The sequence below is a fragment of the Callospermophilus lateralis genome, chromosome 10 (assembly GCF_048772815.1).
Source record: "Callospermophilus lateralis isolate mCalLat2 chromosome 10, mCalLat2.hap1, whole genome shotgun sequence".
NCBI classification, from domain to species: Eukaryota; Metazoa; Chordata; class Mammalia; order Rodentia; family Sciuridae; genus Callospermophilus; species Callospermophilus lateralis.
This window is the reverse complement of record NC_135314.1, coordinates 26,428,156-26,451,570: the sequence shown is the minus strand read 5'-3', so window position 1 is coordinate 26,451,570 and position 23,415 is coordinate 26,428,156. Positions and strand designations below refer to the sequence as shown.

Here is a 23,415-nt window from a genome sequence, read left to right as displayed (position 1 = left end):
ACTTGAAAAATAATTGTTCTAAATTTTATGAGTCAATTGTTTCAAGTTTGGATTTTAGGTCCCTTTTCTAGAGAAACAATAATACTTAAGATGATTTTTACTCTAGAAAACGAGATGAAGCTCATTAGATGGAATTGAGGTGCATAAATCACTTACTTTTTAATTTTTTTAATTTGTAAATATTTTTTTAGTTACAGATGAACACAATACCTTTATTTTACTTATTTTTATGTGGTGCAGAGGATCTAACCCAGTGCCTCACATGTGCCAGGCAAGAGCTCTACCACTGAGCCACAATCTCAGCCTAAAATCATTTACTTTTGTTTTCTAAGAATCTATTCTATGGCAATAATCAGAAGTGCAAAACTGAAAATGTGTGTGCAAAGATATTTTTAGTAACATGTACCGTAGCATAAAAGGTAATAGGAAGAAAGAACTTGAATATCAACATTAAAAAATTTATGATATGTATGATGTTCCAACATATAAAGTTGATGTGAAATTAATGTTTTTATTCTTTATGTTTTTGGTAGATTATAATTATATATTATGGATTCATTATGCCATATTTGTACATGCGCATAACATAATTTGATCAAGTTGTTGATATAAGATTATTAAAAACATGAAAAATGTGCATATAGCACCTCAGTGAAGTAATGGGAATATTTGTTTCACTCATAAATCTGTAGTTTTTTCAGGGCTTGTTAGAGACACTCATTTCTACTAGAGTTGACATCACCTAAAGCAGCTTAAAGGCTAGAGTCATCTGAAGGCTAGCTCATTCACATGTACAGCCTCTGATGCCAGTTGATGAGAACATCTACACACAGGGTCTCATTGTGACTGAGCTGTGACCAAGGCCATGTTCCCAGGGGTCAGTCTCCTAAGAGTGAGAGCCAGATAGGAGCCACATCACCTTTTATGACCTAGTTGGAGGAGACTGGCAATGTCACTTTTGCCTCATTCTATTCATCAAGGCAATCACAAAGTCTGACCAGTTATATGTGGAGGGAAAAATGAGACCTGATTTGGTATGGAGAGGCAAAGTTTTGACACTAGAAATAATGTGTGGCTATTTTTTAAAAAATAGAATCTGCCACATAAAGATACAACTACATACAGACCATAATCCTGACAATGTTAAACACAAATGAATAATTGTTAGAATATTAGAAGAAAGCAGTAATAGCATTTTATATTAATAAACATAACTGAGCTGGGATTGTGGCTCAGTGGTACAGCGCTTGCCTAGAGCGTGTGAGGCCCTGGGTTCGATCCTCATAAAATAAAGATATTGTGTCCAACTACAACTGAAAAATAAATATTGAAAAGGGGGGGAGTAAAATTTAAAAAAATAATAAAAAGTAGAAGTATAGGACATTTTTATTCCCTTTTCTGTGTATTTTTCTGAATTTCCCATAAGTTTTATGAGCAAATGTAGTTGTGGTGGTTTAAAAATATAAACAAACTTTTTAGAAAAGAGATATATGAATAGCAGTTTATAAAAAAACTCTCATATTTAACCCATCATATGATCCCTGCCACAATCCAGTCAATGAGGGTATTGAACTCTTTTTTCAGACCAAGAACTGAGACTCAGACAAGCTCACACCTGATTTGTAGCGGATCTGGACCTTAAGTGCCAGGAGTTTGATTCCAACGTCTTGTTTTCTACTTTACTCAAGTTTCTGTGGTTTCTCCTTAAAAATGGGTTGGAAACTGTGTGTCATGCTGTATTGGACAATCTTTTCTGCCATCTTGTTCCTCATCCCACAGTCATAGAAAGAGGATTCTTCCTCTATTTTCATGCCACCTCTCTTTTTCCCCCAAGAAGTAGGTGTTGAGAAGAGGGAGAAGACAAACCCTGGAGACGCCTTTGAAAAGGCTCAAAGGAAAGACAGACAACAAAGAATACAGAAAGATGAGATAGGAACTTTGGAGAGTTCTCATCAAGTAATATAAGGAGTACCAGGACAATTCAGAGATCTGCTGAGTACAGGCTCAAATAGTACTGGTAGGGTCTAGGTTGTGGACCACAGTGACACTGAGTTAAGACAAATGATAGAAAAGGAAGCAAGAACAATTTTTCTCACAGTCAACAGTTTAAGCAAGGAAGTTTCTCGAGATGGACTATTCAAGGAGTGAATACCTAGTTCCAGAAGCTGTTCATCCATAAATATAGCATTTTGAGAAGGTGGGATTTTCAGTCACAGAAATTATATTTGTATATAAAACTTATGGGAAATTCAGAAAAGTATGTGAAGAAGAGAAATCTTGAAGAAAAAGTGTCCATTTAGTTTAAAAATGCAAGAGAAATTAAATGAATTAAAATGATCTCAACCAAAATTGTCTTCTGAGTTTTAATTTGCTTCAGCATATGTTTAGGTTCAAATGGAATATCCTGTTTCAGAAATAAAATTTAAAATAAATAATCAAATAAAGTAAAGCAATAAAATCAATTAATAAAATGGATATGTACAGTTATAATAGTCTTACACTGGAGCCTAGATGAAAACAACTCATCCTCAGTCAGCGTCAGCAATGCCAAACCCCAGCAATCACTTAGACCTCCTGCGCATTTTCCTTCCAGTAACTCTATAGAGCTTATCTTACAAACTAAGCTTTTCCTTCTGGACTAGTAAATATCATTTGAATCAATAAGACTAGTTAATTTTAGATTCCAACCTATGGTCTATAGTCTGAGGAGGGAGGGCAAATATTAAAATATAATCAAGTAACATTTGTATAACTTACTGATTAAAAGATCATCATTCTATGTGCCATAAAATCAGATATTACAAGAATCTAATACTAAATGCTATTCAATATTTTGGATTCTTCCTTCTCCGTGTACACTCCATAATGACATTTCCATTGATTAATGTGATGTGAGAAATGTTAAGTCTTTCAAAAGTCATTGCTCTTTCCTCGCTCGAATGATAAACATGTTCAGATACTGGGGTCTCCACCCTCTTGGATGACAGAGTGAGAATGAGGTGGACCAGAGGGTCTCAAGATGGACAGGACTGAGAATATAAAATAAACCTTGTTGTTCTCCCTGAGAGTTTACTGTGTGATACTGCAACGTAACAGCCTATCCTGAGGGATGCAGCCAAAGCAAGGCATGGATTCGAAAATGATGGTTAAGCTTTTCTTGAGTAAAGGAGTGTTGGGAAGTCTAAATTATGGGCGGGGGGATGATAAAAACAAAGGAAAGAACACTTATGTCCACACAAAAATCTGCACAATAATATTTGTGGAAGCTTTATTCATAATAGCCCAAACTTGGAAGCAACCAAGATGGCTTTCACTTGGTGAATGGGTTTCATAAATGGATTACTATTTAGCAACTAAAAAGTGAGCTAGTAAGCCACAAAAAGACACGGGGAAACCTTAAATGCATATCACTAAAGGAAAGAAGTTCCTCCAAAAAGGCTGCATAGTGAACTGATGGAGTCCAATTATATAACACTCTGGAAAAGAAAAAAAAAATACTATGGTGACAGCAGAGTGAACAATGTTTGGCAGGTACTTGTGGTAGGTCAGAGCAGGGGTGGGTGGAACACAGGGCTATGTGGCAGTGAAACTGTGCTATATGATGCTCTAACATTGGGCACACATCACACATTCCTCAGAATCCACACAAGGTATAATATAAAGAGAGAACCCCAATGTAAACAATGGACTTTATTAATAATATATTAATATGGACTCATCAGCTGTAACAAATACACTACACTAATCCAGATATTAATAATACAAGAGTAACTAAAGAGTGTATGGGAGATTTTTGCTCTTTCTCCTCAGTTTTTCTATAAACTGGAAAAAAGAAAAAGAATGCTTTCACTGTACTAAATAACAAAGAATGATTTTCAAAGTGAATATGTAAATACCAGTAGGTTGTTGTATTGAGAGCTGATCTGGTGCATTCAGCTGTGGAATGTTTGATGAGCACAAAGAGTTATGCATCTGAATATTATCTAGGAGAGCAAATGAAAAGATGAACAAAATTCTTGAGCAAAGGAGAACAGAAGATTCAGGGAACTAACACATTAGTGATAAGATGGAGGCAGAATAGGCTTTAAAAGCAGCATGTGATTTAGATCAGAAAGCCAGAAATATGCCAGTCCATGGACAAAAATAATGCCAAATCACAACATTGCTTAAGCAGGTAGCCCTGGAGGAATGTGGCTTTGAGCATACACTCATTTGGTGATCAGCAAGGAGACAAGCAGGGAAGATTCACTTCTGAAATGGGAGTGTGAGGAGCCCAGCAAATCCATTCCAACGAGTGACAGGTAATTGATGAGAATTTAACAAAAATAAACACAACACTGAGAACACTTCCTAAGGACGGACAGCTACTGAAGAAACATTTTATCAGAAAAAAATGTACTTCATTTTGGCAAAAAAAATAAATAAATAAATAAAGTGAGAGTCTATGGCACATTTTTGTCACAGCAATGGAAGGCTAAGAAAAGGTTTATGTTGGTTCATAGTTTGAGGTTTCAGGCCAGGAGCAGTCAGTCACATTGCTTTGGGCCTGGGGCAGCTCATCATGTGAAAGCATTTGGTGGACAAACCGAATACCTCATTTGCGGGGGGGGGGGGGGTCTGGGGACCCAGTGTCTCCTTCAAGGGTATGACCCCCAAATTTAAAGGCCTCTCATTAGGCCACACCTCTTAAAGATTCTGCCACCTCCAAATTGTTCCAACCTGTGACCAAACCGTGCATGGGCCTTTGGACACTTTCTAGATCTAAACTATAGCATTGAAGCTTGTTATTCCTATAGAGTCTGTGGTTTCACATCACAGTTCTGCAAGTCTGCCCCTTATCCAAGTGTGAAGAGATGCTGGAAGTAAATCTGATTTGAAATATTTGGGCTCACCACAAACTCCTTCTCGTCACTGTGAGACTCAACGTATGATTACCCTCCATGTAGTTAAGATTAGATGCCTTCTTGGTTTTCTCAACCTGGAAAGGTGCTTACAGAAATGTAATAGTTTAGGAGTCCCTTTACCCTCAGCAAAAATAAAGACACTGTACTTCAAACTTCCCTGTCCTCTGAAATACATCTAGCTGTTTTCACAGACCCTCTAGTTAAATAAATACCCTCTTGAAAATGTCTGCTTTTTTTTTTTTTTTTTTTTTTTGTAGTGTGGGGGATTGAACCCAGGGCCCTGTGAATGTAAGGCAAGCACTCTACTAACTGAGCTATATCCACAGACCAAAAATGTCTGCTTTTTGATAAAGTCAAGGCCCTAAATTCGTTTTTCCCCATAGCCTTATACCGGGTAGAAATCACAGTGAGTCATGTTTATCAGAACTATTTGGTTAGGGAAAGGACTATTTCTTTATCCTGAAAAAGCTCTAGATTTAAAATCTTCATTGCCATTTTAAAAGATTTAGAGTACAAGAGTGATTTCAACCAATCTCTTGGGTGATAGGGATAAGAAATGAGATTTTAGCTAGTTGTGGTGGTGCACACCTGAAATCCCAGGGGCTTGGGAGGCTGAGACAGGAAGATCATGAGTTCAAACCCAGCCTCAACAAAAGTGAGGCACTAAGCAACTCAGTGAGATCCTGTCTCTAAATAAAATACAAAATAAAAAATAGGGTTCAGTGGGTGAGTGCTCCTGAGTTCAATCCCTCCCCCCTCAAAAAAGAGGTTTTTCCCTACATAAATAAAATGTAATAATTTAAATATCAAATGTTTATTGTGATTAATTTATGGCATCAGAATACAAGAAAATTATATCTATCAGCCCAGCTCCACAGATAAAAAACAGATGAGTTTCCACTTTCACATCCATTTAATCACCAAAACCTGGTGATTTGGTCAAAGTAGGTAAGTTATACGTTCAAAGCCCTCTAATGAATGAATGCTCACACTGGACACCTAGTTAATATTTGGCACTGGCTTCTTGGATTTCCATACCCTCAGGGACCCAAATTTCCTTTAGGGATCTGAAATAGCCTAATGTTAATTTCAACTTCTAACAATGGTGAGGGTCTTACGATCAAGAAATGAGTTTTACCAAGCTCACCAGGAAAGTATATTCTACCTGAATTTGATTCTTGATCATTTGAGAGACTGCAGTACTGCCAAACATGACATATTCCTAAGCCAACTGTCAAGAGTGACCCTGAATTCTAACTTCAGGCCTCTCAGCACAATGGTGGTTGGAAAGGTTGGTACTTGCCTGCTGAGGGCAAATCATGCAAGATGTTCTTGCTATTGTTTGTAGAATGATACAGCAGGTAATTAGATATTTATGGACAAAATCTCCAAAGTTCCCATTCTCCTTTCAAGAACCGGCACCTCTCATCAGAAATGTTAAGTAGAGATTGCATTTCTGCAGGAGATTTGAGAAAGCAAGAGAAAATACCTGTGCTAACCCAGGTAGATTTGAAGGCCCAGGCTAGAGGCAGCTGGGGAGATTTGGTCTTGTTTCTGGAAAATGGATGAAGCCAGACCTTATAAGTTACTTTGTTTCCTTCCACAGACCAAGGAGAAGTTGGGAATTTTTTTTTTTTTTTTAACTGAGTAGACAACACCTTTTCTTTATTCTCTGGACATCCATTTACAAACTGCTGTGAATCAAGACATGTACTAGGTTTTGAGTGTAAAGAGATTAAGAAGACATCCTTTTTGCCTTTAGAAGGAATACTGTAATTGTTAGCCATTCTAATGAGTGTAGTAAGAGTGACTTCCACAAAGCATTATGGAACTCTGGACTGAACAACGCACTGTGCTCTCCAGCAGTGAGCCACGAAGGACTTCTTTGAAGAGTTAATACCTGTCAGATTTTAAAACTGAATAGAAATTTACTAAGCTGAGAATGGGAACAGGGAAGGCAAAGGAAGGAGGCACTTCAGGCAAAGAACATTGCATGACTGAAGGCACCCACGCCAAGAATGCAGGTGTACACAAAAACAGTGAGTTCCTATTCAAAGGTTCTTATTTGCATGATTGAGGATGATGGACAGAGGGTATTAGAGGGTGGGGAATGAGATGAAAATGTGAACATGCAGGCAGAGCAAGAAGACCTTGGAGAACATGGAATTAACTGCCTGAATTAAAATTAGACATCAATAACATATCAGTGTTGTTGTTTTTTTAATTAGAATAATTTTAGCTCCTCCGTGTAGATCAATCATTTCCTACAGTTTTCCAAAAGAAGTATTACACATTTTACTACTTTGACAGGCTCAAAAAGACATCTGAGTGTGAATTTCATAAGCAATGAAAAATCACTGGAGAATTTGAGGCAGATTTGACAGACTCATACTTTAGAATGATTATTCCAGCAATGGTGTCTATTACAATTGGGGAGGAGAGAGACAAAAGGCAGGCCAAGTAGATGCTGGAGCAAGAACAGAGGTGAGGTACGATAAAGCTCTGAGTGAAGGCACAGATGAGCTGGAAATTTGCAACAGATGATAGTGGCTACCATAATAAAGTCTGCTGAGGACCAAAAATTTTTAGAAATGAATGCACCTTCCAACAAAGGGAACACGAAGTAAATTGGGAGGAGGAATGTGTACTGAATTCAAAATTAGGACAAGTTAAAATTCAGATATTGTAGTTGGACAGGATGGATATTCACAAGTGGACAATTAAAAGGACACTTATACAAATAGAAGGAATATGAGTTAAAGTATGGGGTGTGGGAAGACAGGCTAGTATTGCCAAAGATATTGATGGAAAGAAGAGGGATCTGTAATAGCAGAACACAGTTATGGTGAAAGAACCTGTTAGGAGACAATAGGAATGTAGCATTATGAATAGGACTCGAAGATATTGGGTGGTAAAAACCAAGGAGATCACATGTCTGTGACTTACCCAGGCCAGAAGGGAAGGTAGTAGCAGGACTTGCTCCAATTCTGACTCAGGTTTGCCCATTTTTTGAGCAATTCTAATTTCTAGTGATTGTTATATTCTTATTACATACCTTCCAGCAAACCACTAAGATAGGTCGGAAGTTTGAAGCACTGTTGAGCATCTCTACTCCCGAAATAGACACATCAGAGTGGACTACAGCAAGAAATTTCTCTTTCAGGGTGCCAGCTACTCTGGCAGGTGGACCTGACTTAATAGAAAGAGCTGGTTGAAGCAGTTCCACAGCCTCCCCTGCATGCTCATGTTGGAAGATCATGATGATTGTCTTTGTGAATAAATGGCCAGATTCTAATGGATGTATGGAAAGAACACTATACCTCTAAAGAAACACTTTATTGTAGAAGTGGGGCAAGAAAGGCATGGGATTGTGAGGGTAAATGTTTAATAGTAATAAGCACCCAATTAGAGAAAAGACAGAGGAAGGCCTTAGCTGGAAATCTAGAGCTTATTCTTCCCACTGGTATTATTTCTTCAGTCCCAAAGGGCCCAGTTGTATTCACATTTAAATCCCAGCACTCTCAATACTTTTTAAATGGATGACAATTCCCCCAAAAGAAAGGGAACTAAAAGGGAAGAGCAAAGTTTAGAACAGAGGAAATGCTTATCATTACACCTTGATTTTGAAGGGGATTATAAAGTTATGAAGAGGAAAAAGGATGTCTCCCACTTATTCCCTCAAGGTTTAGCTGAACACATTTACAGAGGTGACACTTGGGGATATAAAACAAGGTAGTAAGAAAATTTACTAGATCAAGGTAGAGGCAAAATGGCAGGTAGGGCTGGCTGGCACACCCAATGGCTGGCCAAGGACTTCAGCTTGATTTGCTGCAGAGGCAGCCCTTCAGTTGCGGGAGAAAATTGTAGTTTTCTAATTACAAGAAAATCGTCCTACTATTTCCTTGTATTATCTTATCAATTAATTAAGGGAATATAAAATCTCAGGCACTTCCTTTTCCACATGCATTCTTAAAGGTGATCATTTTTCTGCAAAAATGAGCAAAACATATGGTCCAAAGGGATTGTACACGTTTTTCTCAAAGTTTGGAGCCCATGGTGATTAAGTTTGGTAAAATAAGAGGAAAAATAGCTTAAAAAACTAGGTCTTTTTGTCAATACAGAATCTGTAAAAATACTTTAAAATGGATCAAAAATCCTTTTCTATTTAACTATACTATTTTAGCTACTGATAGAGTGTAGACACGCATGAGATGGCTTTAAAAGTACAACAGAATTTGTGGGGTTTAATTTCCAATTGTTCTGCCACCCACTGAAGAGTACACTAATTTTTTTTTTTTTTTAAAAGCAGGGGTCTTAAACTTACCACAAAGAGGGTATCTTGAAAATAGGAAAATTACTGAACCAACCATTAAGAGAACTGGAGTATTAAATCAATGCTATTAATATTAATATTTAAAAGGTGAAGAATTGTTAGAAACCTTGTCTTAAAACTCTGTGCAGTAAACCATTCCTAAAAGTGAGCACTTCAAACCTATTTTCTGGAGTCAAACAAGTCAAGGTTTAGTGATCCCAAATGATAGAAGGCAGTATTTGTTGATGAAATCCCCACATTGGATTAATGGGCTGCATAGCATGAGGAATTATCTGATTTGATTTTTAAAATTTCTGCATATTAAAGTCAATAACACTTTTATAGTCAAAAATTGCTGTTCTTTCCTTAAAAATCCCTCACAGGAAATGCATTACTTGATGTAATTGTCATGTTTTTCCTTATCATATAAAGAAATAAAATATAGTTGTGCACCTCATTCTGATGGTGCATATGTACATATAGGAGGATCTAATTTTCCAATATGCTAATAATGTATTACAGTGGACTATATTTCTATTACTTGGACATGTTATTTTTTTGAGATCTTAGGGATCAAATCAAGGGCCTTGCACATGTAGGGCAAGTGCTTTCCCACCAAGCCATAGCCCCAGTGTATTTGATCATATTTTAGATGTGTATAAACCTGCTGAGAAAACCTGCATGGATTATAACGGGACTATTTTAATGCCAGAAAATGGAACTAATCTTTGGGACATCTTCCACTTGTTATATTAAGGTCCTAAATATCAGAGCACGTATACAGGCCTTTTTTCCCCCTAAATAAAACAGTCTCCATTACTTATATATGTGTATGTATGCTCAGGCACGCACACGTACATATGTGCATGTGCGCACACACACACACACACACACAAATTCCTTTTGGAAAACTATTACAGACTATTTCTCCTACTTAAAAAACTGTACACTCTGAAAATTAGATAAAAAGCCATCTGATAAAATCTTACCTTAAAACAAAGTATGTCTAACCAACTTTACCTTTAAATATTGTACAAATTCTTTTCTGGTTAAAAATATCTAGTGATCATTCAGATACCGGATAATGGGAGGCTATAGGTTGATTGTCTTTTAAAAAAAATTTTTTTTTAGTTTTCAATGGGCCTTCATCTTATTTATTGATACATGGTGCTGATAATCGAACCCAGTAACTCACATATGCTAGGCAAGTGCTCTGCCACTGAGCTAAAACCTCAGCCTCTGATTGTCATTTTGAGGTGTGCTTTAACTGTCCTGTTTCTAAATGCCCTAACCTCCCACTCACTGTCTTCTTTCCCCACTTAGTTTTCTAAAAAGGGCAAAACAACTTTGAAGACCTACTGTCAGTTTCATGACCTGGAACTTTTCTGTATAGGGAAAAAGCTAAAACCCAGAGAAAGTCAACAGAATAACAATCATTTCAAATCAGAGACAATGCATTTTTTTTCTCATTTATTCAAATTCACTGCAGGAGTAAACACTAAAAGATTAAAAAACAAAACAAAAAATTCACACTGCAGTATGTACAGTTTCATGACATCACATGAAGAAATTAAATTTCTAATAAAAATGACAAATTATATTACTGAGCAGGTTGCATCAAAGCTGGCTGTGTAAACCCCAGATTCTTACCATAAACGGTAATGTGCCTGTATTCCAGTATTAACAAACACTGGCAGACACCTGGTATAATATTATGTTTCCAATGGGATTTAAAAATTCATGAAAGTAGTTGCGTGAATTCTTTATGTTGAAAAGTGGTTGACTCGATTAAAAAAAAAAAAATTAAGACCCTTGGATTCAAAGCACATTCTTTCACAAAGCTTAAGCCACAGAAGTCATGTCCAGAAATGGAATACTGTCATGTTAGGATGAACATCTGATCTGACTTGTTAAGACATTTTGCCAAATGCACAGATGCACAGGGTCCCCCATGCACTTTTCATGCAGCAGGTAATCACAACTTAAATAAAAGGTTTATTCTATACATTTGTCCAGACTTGCAACTGTATACATACATGCACAATTTTTAAACCTGTCTGATTATATTTACACTTATACATGGAATATACAGGAACCAAAGAGATTAAAAGGCTTTTCTGTTGCATTAGAACAATACAAAATATGTATTTTTCATTAAGGAAATCATTATTTACATCACCTTTAAAAACCAATTTTAACATCTTCATGTAACAAGTCAATATATATATATACATATTACATATATATATATATATATAAAATATATACTCTCACCAGTTTACTCTTCTGTAAGATGCAGTAGAGAATAAACAGGTAATGCTACCTTACTGATGTCAACGGGAGCTGTAGTACCCTTTCACAAATGACTTTATTAGGAAGAAACTGCCTCGGTATCTAAAATAGTCCTTGAAAATGTGTGTATGTGCATCCTTGTATCTATATATGCATAAATAAATTGAATTTATGGATGTATGCCCTTTCTTACTGCTCTTCTTTAAAATCATTCTAAACTCAAATTGGGGGACATTCTCTAGTAAATCAGAACAGTGTTCTTTGTGGTCATATTTATTTCTGTTTTACATATTCTCATTCCTTTGTTAACAACAATAGAAACAACCAACCCATCAACCAACCAACCAAACAACCAACCAACCAAACAAACAAACAAACAAACAAAAATAAAAACAGCAATGCTGGCTCTGGATGCTCTTGTCCCTGACCTAAAAGTCACTCCCTTGTAAAAAGTCCATTCTCCCTAAGAGAGAATACTAACATTTTTTTCTGACATACACCTAATGTTCCAGACCTTTCACAATGCCTGAGAAAAATGACTTGCTGAAAAGTTTGTTTCTAAGTGTAGACAATGAGATTGTCACAGAACGGATACAGAATAGACTAACTATATTCACTGGCCAGTGAAATCTTCATGTCAGAATAAGCAGATGCCTTCATCTCCTTGTGATGCAGTATATTTGCTCCTATTACTGTATAATATATCCAGTAACTATTTACAAATCATTTTGAGAAAAAAAATAATCATTTTAGCATTTTAGAACATATTAGGAAATAACAACCTTTTTAATACAAAAATTTTAGAAACAATTTCAAGTAGAACAAGTTCAAATACATTTTCTTCTAATTAATAGTTTTTATACAGTAATTTTTGATGGGTTAGTTGCTAACCTGGCTCACAACTGAAAACAAAAAATATTACCTGGTGAATGAACTGTGGATTATGAAAACCGAACTTAAAAAAAAAAATAAGACTTGTTTTAAGACTAACATCCCATTGGCTCAATTACATATTAAGTCCTTCCACAACCCTTTGGATATCTGCTTTTAATTACTATTTATAACAAATAAATCCAATGGAGTTATTGTGTACATTTTCATGGATATGTGCCTTTTGTACTTTTTTGCTAATAAGTCAATCTGAGTTTAGTTCCTTTCTTGGGTTTGAACTAAATGTTTTAATCTTTGTCAGCACTGTTCTTAGGACAATGGTTTTAATAGAAGATAAGGATGTATTCAGGAGAAGTTTTCAAATCATCCTGGAATCACCTGAGTTTGGTAAGTGGCCCTGTTATTCCATCCCTAAGGCTAATTAAGTAGATGTTACTCATTAGAACACATAAATAATAGATTTTCCTGAGATGTTGAGCCAGATATGAAAGTTGTCCCCTCCACCCAATTTTTGTGTCATAAAAAGTATTCTGAACCCGATTTCCAAAGACATAACGGCAATATAAGAACTATAATATTGCAAATTTTGAGTTGACGTATGACTACTGGGGAAAATATAGGCATCATATAGTTTCTTTACAGACTCATGTTCTGAGAAAAGTCATCAGCAATGGTTCTCAAACATCTAGGGAGCATGTTAAGATGCAGATGGAAGATCCCAAGTCCACTCAGCAGAGATCCTTGTTTTGTAGGTCCAAGATGCTGCCTATGGATCTGCATTTTAAAACAAGTGCTCTAGATGATTCTAATGTAGGTGGTCTGAGTCCAGCTTTAAGAAATCCTGGTCATAAGACTCACAGGTACCACAGAAATGGTGAGAATCAACTTTTACAAGAGATGGCGAAAATTGTCCAAAGAAAAGCCATTTTTTGCTTCTGTTAAAAAAAATTTTTAAATAGTCAACTATTCAGGAAACCACCTGAAGATAAATGTTAACTTTCCTAATTCTGTAAAAGGAGTATTTATTTAGTAAAGTAGTTAAAATACAAAAAATGGAAATCTGCCTTTTTTTTTAAAGGATCTATCAAACTTCCCTCAATTTTAATCAATTTTTACTAAATAGTACAAGGTTTAAAGAAATGTATATTGAAAAGGTCTGGGTGGGGGCTGACACAAAACCCTTTCTAAGTGTTTAAAAATAAATATGTTTTTTAGCAAAAGTGAAAAATGTAAGCATATTTTTTCTGACTTACTTTTGAATTGGATATGAGATGTGAATCATCACTATTTTTTTTATTTAATGATTACCCTTTAAAGAGTTTGAACTTTAAAAACATGTGTTATGCAAGCTGACTTCTGAAATGCAAAATAAAGTACCCTAATGAAGGCAAAAGGCAGCAAAATGCATTAATCCACTATGGATGGAATTTTACATTTTAATGTATGCCTCTTATTTATGATTATAAAAGAATTTCATTCATAGGCTACTCACAGTTGTTTTCTGGTGCATACAGAAGTGTTAAACAACCAGTTTGCTAGTTCAATAGCTTCCTCATGACATCTAATGTTAAGCAAAAATTAGTATGCATATTTAAACATCACCAGTAACCAATACTTTTCAAAATGAAAAAAAGTTTCAATTATACCATGCTTTTCTCAAATCATGCTCTTATTTATACAGATCTCAAGTTCATACTAAGTTTTAAAAAGATCCAAAGCTTGATGGCAGGTTCATTTTATTCTGATTCCTTTTTTATTGTTACCACATTTCCCAGAAGTCCATACACCTCTCCATTTGCACTGTGTGGGTGAGAAGCATTATTTCCCATATGGCTATTATAAGGGCTTCTTAAATTAAAGAAAGAAGCTTTAGTTTCTGCAGCAGGAAGTAACTCTTCTTTGATTGTAACCTGTGAGACACTTTCAGCAGACGAAGGTTCCCTCCATATGTCCTTGTCCTGTGTTTCTCGGCTGGTAACAGAATTGCCTCCTTTCTGGAGCATGTAATACAGTATTGGGTTAGTTTTGGTCAGTCTTGGAGAGTCTTTTTCATACTCATTCTTATCCGCATCTGTGATAACCCACTTAATGGGTCCCTTCTCACTGGGCATGGAACACCCATTCAAAAGCCCAGATTCTGGTCTAGACCCCACACAGCCCAAGTGCTCAGGGAAAGGAGGGCTTACAGGAGATTTTACCATTCCTGGGTATGAAAATGTCCTGTTGTCCATGCAACTGTTGGGCTGAGAGGAACTGTACATCAGTCCATTTAAAGAAGAAAGGCTAAATTCAGGTTTGTTATTGGTCACATTGTTTTTGTGTCCTTTCTTTTTACTGTCAACAACCGAGTTACTCCTGTGTGGGGACAAGTCTCGAACACAGTTTTCTGAGAGAAGCAGCTGTTTCAGAACATTGAAGCTTTTACTCTCTCTGGCCCAACTCCTATGTTCACTTTCGTTGGCTGAACCATGACCAGCAGGATATTTAAATTCAAGATCATTTCTGCTAAATTTCAGCTCCTCCTGGTTAAGCAAGGATCCATAAAGTACTTCTGGAGCACTGTGATTATTTGCAGCATCAACAATGTTATTTTTCATCTTTTTAAATGGACTTTCTAATGGCTCAGTATAAAGCTTCCTTTTCTTAGGGACCATGCAAAGATTCTTTGATTCTAGTGGTGTCAGTTCACTATTTCTGTGACTCTTGTCCAGATCATCTGCCAGATAACTCTCTTGATTCTGTCTCAGCAATCGGCTTAACAGACCATTCTTTGAGAAAGAAAAATCCTGAGGTGAAACAGGCTCTGATTTAAAGTCCTCAGACACTGGTAAGGCAGCTGCACTTCTCTGCGTGGTGGGATTCATACCTAAGAATGGGCTGCTCTTCGCATCATGGCTCAAGTGCACATTTGTATTATGAATATGTAAGTCATCACAAGGCTCAGATTTTATTTTCACCATCAATATCTGTTCACTTAAAGCTCTCTCTGTATGTTCCTGAGTACTTTCATCTCTTACAGGAATTTTTTCTTTCTTTTCACTCTTACCTTTGTTGGGATTTCCCAGAAGCAACTGGAGAACAGTACGTCTTTCTAGCAGATTTTCTATCTCAGAACCAGAAAGTCCTGGTTCCGAAACTGCGGGTGGATTACTGAATGCTATATTTTCCTCAACTGTATTTGTTTTATTTGACAGCAAAGGGCTATTTAATCTATCAATTATACCCACAGGTTTATCTGTGCTTACACTTAACAACTGTTTACTGGGTCTCTGCTCTTCCGCTGCCATGGAAGACTGCATTCCACACTGTGCCAAATTCTGTAACAGTTTACTGGCACTAAAAGTTGCAGAATTTTGCGCACCTTCATTTTGAGCTGGTTTCTCTCCTTGTGATTCTTTGCTTTTTGTAAGGTCCATCAAGTGGTTAGATGTAGTATTTGCCATCTTTTCAGACTGAGTACTGCAGGCATATGGTGGAGAATTCCATTTGATGACCAGAGAGTGTTGAGAAAGATTGATGGGAGACTCTGCTTTGGCCGATGTGAGCAACGGTGGGGTACTCACTGGAGTAGTCCTGTTTGTACTGGGGCTTTCTATCACAGAAGTCCTTGTATAATTCTGAGTACTGAACTTTGTCACATCACTGTGTACTCCCTGAGGGCTGGTGATTTTTTCTACATTTTCTTCATTTTTATGGCCAAGTAGCAATTGAAGAAGTGTTACTTTCTGGTGTGAATTTAGCTTAGAATTATTTGAGGTATCATGATCCTCTTTGACGTCTACATCAGGGACTTTCGGATCCCAAGTGTTTAGCAAGGACTGAGTTAAATTATCGAGAGAAACAGGCTGGTCAGATTCTGGTTTTTCAATGCGGTGTTTGCAAGACAAGTCTATGGGAACACAGTTGGAATAAGAACTTTCATCACCGCTGCTGTCATCTGTAAAACTAGGATTGTTGTCTGAATACTCATCAATAGTTGTGGGAGTACTCCCATCCTCAAAAATGCTTCCCCTCTCATTCTGATTATGTCCATTCATTGGCTTAGGTATGGTCTGGCTTTTAAGAAGATGTAAAAGCAAACTATTATTAGCAGCTTGTTTTATGTTGTTTCTTTCCAGTGAGTTCTTATAACCTGGAGTTTTGGGAGAAGAAGGAACAACACCAATTGGATTTTGAAATGTTGTAGCGTTACTTTTGCTAGCCACTAATTTGCTTGATGTTCGTGCCTGACCATTGAGATGGCTTGACATTCCTTTTGAGATCTGGAAACTGCCTACATCCTTCTGGCCATTCTCTTGTAATCTGGCCATAGCAGCAAGTCTTTCGCTTGCTGCTTGATTTGCATTTTGTGTTTTTAAAGCATGTTCCCGAGAATACTGCTGCAGGTGGGCTTCACTGGAGAGGAGTAACGCCAATTGGCTGCAGGCAACGCTAGGTTTAGGTGAGGTGGCAGGACTAGCTCTTTTTTCCACCATGCTTGCAACAGCCTGTAATCTTGCAGCACATGACAAGGGCTCACCCATGACCTTTGTTCCACTCTGTCCAATATGATGAGGCGACTCTACAAACCTGTCTCTGATGAGGTTTTTAGTTACATCAGGAAGATTGGTATCTGGCTTTTGATCTTTAGCTTTACTTTTTTTCAATAAAGTTTTTAAGTGACTTGATGCAACACCATAGCACCTTAAATCCTTCTCTACTTTTAAAGAATCATGACTGAGGGCATATCCTTGCTCCTTGAGGCTCTGCCTAATTTGTTGTGACAGGGCAACAGTCTGCAGCCTCGAGCTGAATGACTGAAGCAAAGAGGCCAGTAATGTGCTGTCCTGTTTGCCTTTAGGCACATTGTCAACCATGCCAGCTAGCAAAGCTTCCTTCTTTACGTTTAAATTTACGATGGAATCAGACAGCCTCTTCCGCTTTGCTGCATTCCAGTCCTCAGAAGACTGCAACAGTCTGGCTTTTTTGAGATGCAGCATGCCAGATCCCTGGTATGTGTGTGTATTGACAACTGGACCATTACTTTGACAGGTGGGAAATGCACTGCCAGAAATGTTAAAGTTCTGATCTTCTTCATTGTGCCCAGCAGACTTTTTGTCAATGGCAGTACCTGATCCCCCTGCAGCCTGATGCATTAGTAATCCTTCTAGGTAAGTTAAAACAATAGAATCCTGATGCACATCAGAGCCAAGCTCTTCTCCATGAGTCATGTTCAATAGAAGTGTTCACAAGGGCTTGGTTTCTATTTACTTTAAAGGTTGATTTTCTGTAGGTGAGTGAGATTCAACTTTAATAAGTGAGTATCAGTTTATCACCTTCCATAGCAATCAGGTAGAGAGGTACTGTTACATTCTGACCAAGATTTCTTCTGGCAATGACAAGATAAAAGGCAGGTAAATTCCAATGCAGTCTCTCCAGAGTTGATCAACTTCTAAGAAGCAGAATTCCTCAATACACAGGTCTGTAGTAGCAAGCAAGCAGACAATTCTTAGTGAATATATTGCTTTTCCATCTTCATCTTTTGTTCTTCATTAAATGCAAATATCAGTAGTCTAAAAAAATAAAAATAAAAATCATTAAGTAGAGGCAAAGATAGGGTCATGCTATAATACCTATAAGAAAAGAATATAGCACTTACAAGTTTATATGTGCACATATACCTATATAATATGCACATATATGCATTGTAGTTGCTTCTTTAGTAATTAATGCTTCAGTGTTTTATAACTGTCTTCTAAAGTCTGCCAAGCTTTTGATTTTTCATACGCACCTTTCTGCAAAGTAATATGAATGCTAAGTTTCCTTTACAATTTTATACCTCCATTAGGGAGCTAGAATTAGTGTCCTTACATTACTATGCACTTAGGAAGAAACAAAAGCAAATGTGCTGGAAAAGAAAGAGATGTATGTGATATGGATTCATCTGATAAGTATGATGAGTGGCTGAGGCCAACAGAACACATTCACTTCTGACATTATTCCCCAAACACACCAGACAATGAATAACTAATTTTTAGAATTTTTCAAAAAAAGAAAAAAAGAAGGAAGCATTAAGAAGTTGAAGATTATTTTGTGGGCCTGTGTACTTATGACAGTCTTAATCATATTTACCATGACTTTAATATTAAAGAGAGTGATTCTTAAGAAGCTCATTCAGACATAACCAGTGAATATCTGGGCCCAACAGATATTTTCTTAATACTTAAGTCAATGTACAAATAATTCACATAATTATTTATAAATAACTTACATAATTATTTATACACAACCCCATAATTTTGTTCCAATTTTTAATAACAAAAAGCGTCTAGCTTTTCTGTTTCTTATTTTTATACTTTTGAAATTCAAAATGTTACTTTTGAAAATGAGATCATATTTTACATTGAAAAGAGGATAGACTTCTTTGTTCTATAATTGCCAAATATTTTTCACTTTTAGATTTATGAACATCAATTACAGTGATAGATCCAAGAACTATTTTGTTTCCATATCACCTCTCTCTTTACGATCTTCTTTACACCTGCTGTCAGTACTTGTACTTATGAACAGATTCACTTAAATTTGGGTATTCAACATAAAGGATGAAATAATAATTTCATACATCATTCAAGTTAAAAAGGGCAATCAGGGTTGGGCATGGTGGCACACATCTATAATCCCAGCAACTGGGGAGTCTGAGGCAGGAGGATCATGAGTTCAAAGCCAGCCACAGGAACTTAGCAAGGCCCTAAGCAACTTAGTGAGACCCTGTTCCTAAATAAAATATAAAAAGGGCTGGGGATGGGCTCAGTGGTTAAGTACCCCTGGGTTCAATCCTGGTACAAAACCAAAACAAAACAAAACAAAAAACCCAACAAACAAACAAACAAAAAACCCCTATACTGTTCTCTCACTAATTCTTGAATTGGAGAAAATCCATTTAGGATACTGTCATATGAAGATAACACCTAGCTATGCTGCTTATACAAGTCAATGGCAGTGTCATCATTCATGTCTACAGTGCTATTAGTCTCTTTGCATTCACCTTCTGTTTGAAACAGCTCCCCATGTCAAGTTTCTTCTCTAACATTCTGGACAGAAAATAAAAAATTGTGAATACTCAATTGTATTTAATAAAAACAAAATTCAGGCTTTACCTCCATATTATTTTTACATTCTTGAAAGCTGATGCAGCATTGTAAAATATGCAAAAAGAACACTGAAGATGGCATCATAGTGAGGATTCAATGTTTTATTCTATTAAAAACACTTTCACTACAATTTTTCAAAAGAAAATAATTCACATATTATGATCTTTCCTACCAGTTAGAAATGTTCTTTTTAAAAATTCTTAAAATCTCAAGGTCCAAAGAAACCCCGATAATTCATCTCTAACTACTTAACAATATGAAAATTATAAACTAAATCCTTTTATTAGTTTTGAATTATAAGCATAAAAATCTTTTAAATTTGATAAAACTAAGATTTTACTGATTTATTAGCATGAAGCATGTTTGGTGAGACATTTATTAAAGAAACCAAATAATAAAAGAATTCTATGGAATCTTGACCATATATAGACAGATTCTAGGAAAATCTAAGTTCAATATACAGATTAGTTTAAAGAAATTAAATCTTAAACGTCCTGTAATCAGCTTGAATTACAAGAGTGTATTTTTCACAGGGGTGCACTGTATGTCAGGGGGTATGTACTTGAACCATTCAATGACTAACCTATATCCCAAGTCCTTTTAATTTTTTTGAGACAAGATATTATAAATTGCCTATCTTGCTTTGGACTTGTGATACTTCTTTCTTAGCCTCTGGGGTGGCTGGGATTATAAGAATGCCAGCCACCCCACCCAGCTGCACTTAAAAATATAATGAAAGATACATTTACTAGAATTACTATATGTGGGATTGGTTTTGGTTGAGAATAGGTAAATAATAACAAAAGTTTTTCTCTAGCTGCTTTTGGATTCAATCTTACCTGCAATCAAATTCTCCCTTAAAAACACATTTAAAGGATGTCACTTGGAATGTTTGAGGAATATTTCATGACTTCCAATTGTTTCTATGAAATCTTCCCCAATTTTTTTCTGCATTATCAGGTATATCTCTTTGCATAATAAGTTTAAAGGGATTTCAGCAATGCAACTTCAGGAGCATTTGGATTCTTAGTTTTAAAATACTAAAAAATCAGAAGGGTCACTTAATTGTGACACTCAATAACAACTCCTATTGGGCAATATTACATATTATATGTGTGTGTATGTGGGGGTTAGGTACTGGCATTAAACCTAGTACTCACCTATCACTGTGGATTGTTTCATGGATGGTTTTTATATAATGCTTTTATATATAAAAAAGACACTGAGAGATTTCACTTAATATTAGTAGGAAAATATTAAAGTATAAAGAAGATTCCAAAGTCCTAATTATTGAACTTTTTATTTAAATAATAGGGATCCAGGTAAAAACTTTAGAGAATTAAAATCTTAACAGGAAACAGAAACTCAAGATTAATTTAACAGCAGGATATAACACCAAACATTTTACCCAAATGGAAGAATGAGCTTTCCAAACCAAACGACATGAAAAATTAGAATACCTAAAAAACAATACTTCAATTTCTTAGAAGAAAGGAAAAGTAACATTTTAGATAAAGACTCTGAAGCTTCATTAAAAAGTGAAGACTGCCAGGAGCAGTGGCTCACGCCTGTAATACGCACAGGAGGCTGAGACAGGAGGATTGTGAGTTCAAGGTCAGCCTTAGCAAAAAGCAAGGTGCTAAACAACTAAAGTGAGACCCTGTCTCTAAATAAAATACAAAAAACAGGGATGAGGATGTGGCTCTGTGGTCAAGTGCCCCTGAGTTCAACCCCTGTTTACCCCCAACCCCCAAAAGTGAAGACTACAGTGAATTCCTTATTCAACAGACTCACAACAGATGAGCAAAAGAATAAGACTGAAATTTCATTTATTAGAATATATTTCTAGTTTCTTGAAAAAATTAATCAAAATTAGTATGTCTTTTGATAGTTAATACATTGGAATAATTCAAATTCTATCTTTGCAGTATTACCTTCATCAAAAGTATGGTTTTACAGTTTAATGGGTATCAAAAAATTAATCTATTTAAAAACCTTCTGCTAAGGCTGGGGTTGTGGCTCAGTGGCTGGGCCCTTGCCTAGCGTGTGCAAGGCCCTGGGTTCCATCCTCAGCACCATATAAAAATAAATAAATAAATAAAATAAAGGTATTGTGTCCAACTAACTAATATATAAACATTCTGCTCAATTTAGGGTCTCAATATGAAATTTGACTTTGAAAGTTTCTTACCCTCTCCCAGGGGCTCTCATTTTAGGTATATAAATACTCTGCAGAGAAGGTAACATGGAAACCACTGACTGATGCTGCAACAGGTAAGGTAGCCACACAATTGCTCTCCATCCCAACTTGAGGGACTTACATAATTTTGCCCTGGGGAAAATATGCTCCTAAATTCCAAGTCCATCAGCTTTAACTTGCTTATCAGCTGCTACCACAGGAGTAACACAGTGCCATTCACAACCTAGTAAAAAAGATAAGGAGACACTACTGCTTGACTTAAGTGTTCAAAAAAAGGACAAAAACATATAAAGATCTCTTCAACTCCAAAATTTTATTCCCATGATTCCAATTTGGCAAACTGTAGTTATAAAAATGACAAGCATTTTAGCCAGAAAGATGATATACTGTCAGAGTTGTGGGAAGAACCCTCATCAATCTGTTTTGTTGTGTTCTTAGCGAATACTAGAGGAAGCAACTGGTTTTGTAATAGCCATAGACCTTACCTGCCCAATCCTCCAAAAGTCACTTATCATCACTATTTTTTTAAAGTAGGTCATAAAATTTTAAGTACATGTTTATTTAAAAGCTAAATATGTACTTAAAGTCAAACCGGTACTTTTGCTTACTTCATAAGGATTGTATACTGAATAAAATACAAGGAAATAGTAAAGAATTAGGATCCTTAAGGACATAGATAAATGCAAAAGAAAGATGGAATAATTGTCCTGGTGAAAGAAACAAATATCCTTATAGTTGATATAGCAAAATAAAAGTGGAGAGGGCTTCTTTGCTCTGAATTAGTCTCAAAAGGCTTATGTACATACAACAAATTCAAAAAACATACTATTTGCTTTATTCTGCCTTTATAGTTTCTTTAAAAGAATTAAATTAATTTTAACTATATTTTTTTAAACCCAGGAAAAAACTAATTTTTACAGAGAAGTGAGATTCCTCATTAGCATTAGTATCTATTCATTGTCTTCTTTTCTTAATAGTTTCTCTGAAAGAATATAAATTAATAATTATTTTGGTAGTACATAAATGTAAAAGAAAAATAGAGTCTAAATCTAAAACTAACAGCTGCTTTCTATGAAGTTTCAAAATTACAGTATTTTCTAGTCTCTATTAAAATAAAAAATATAATGGAAAATGGTTCTTTCTTCTATTGGAATTGTTTTGAGTGTTTATAGTATATACATACAGGGACATCCTTTGAATGGTGAATAAATCCAATTAACCTCAACTATGGTTTCCCTATCCCTAAAATAGATTTTGACATACAGACAGAAGCCCAAGGTCAAGGTCACAGATCATCAAGAAAGATTACCAGCAGACTGATGTAACAGCTGGCATTTGATCAAAGCTCCTAGGGTTTTTAGTACACTTAGCAGACATTCCTCATTTACTCATAGGGTACACTCTGTTTTAAAAATACTCCTCCCACCTTAAAGATTTTCATTGCTTTTATTATAATGTGAGTTCTGCTAGTACGGAATCATAGACAAAGAAGAGACCTGTGTGTTTGTTAGAATTTTGAATTTTTATGTGTGTCTATGTATGTATGTATGCATGCTATGCATATGTACATGCTATCCATATCTGCATACTTGTAATAAATACTCCTGGCCATGTTGTAATTTTGAAATTAATGTAATTTATAGATCTGTAGAGGATATAGACCATACTCTTTCACATCTTCAAGCC

At 35.9% G+C, this 23,415-nt stretch overlaps 1 protein-coding gene across 5 annotated transcripts in view; it reads right to left on the bottom strand.

Moving 5' to 3' along the window:
• Window positions 1-10,706: 10,706 nt before the first annotated feature.
• Nrip1 (nuclear receptor interacting protein 1) overlaps window positions 10,707-23,415 on the bottom strand; it is an 84,233-nt gene continuing 71,524 nt past the window's right edge. For all 5 annotated transcript variants that reach the window (XM_076868182.2, XM_076868180.2, XM_076868181.2 and 2 more), the window contains one exon: window positions 10,707-17,951. In XM_076868182.2, coding sequence (XP_076724297.1) covers window positions 14,136-17,609 — 3,474 coding nt within the window. In that variant the 5' untranslated portion in view covers window positions 17,610-17,951 and the 3' untranslated portion in view covers window positions 10,707-14,135. The remainder of the gene's footprint in view (window positions 17,952-23,415) is intronic.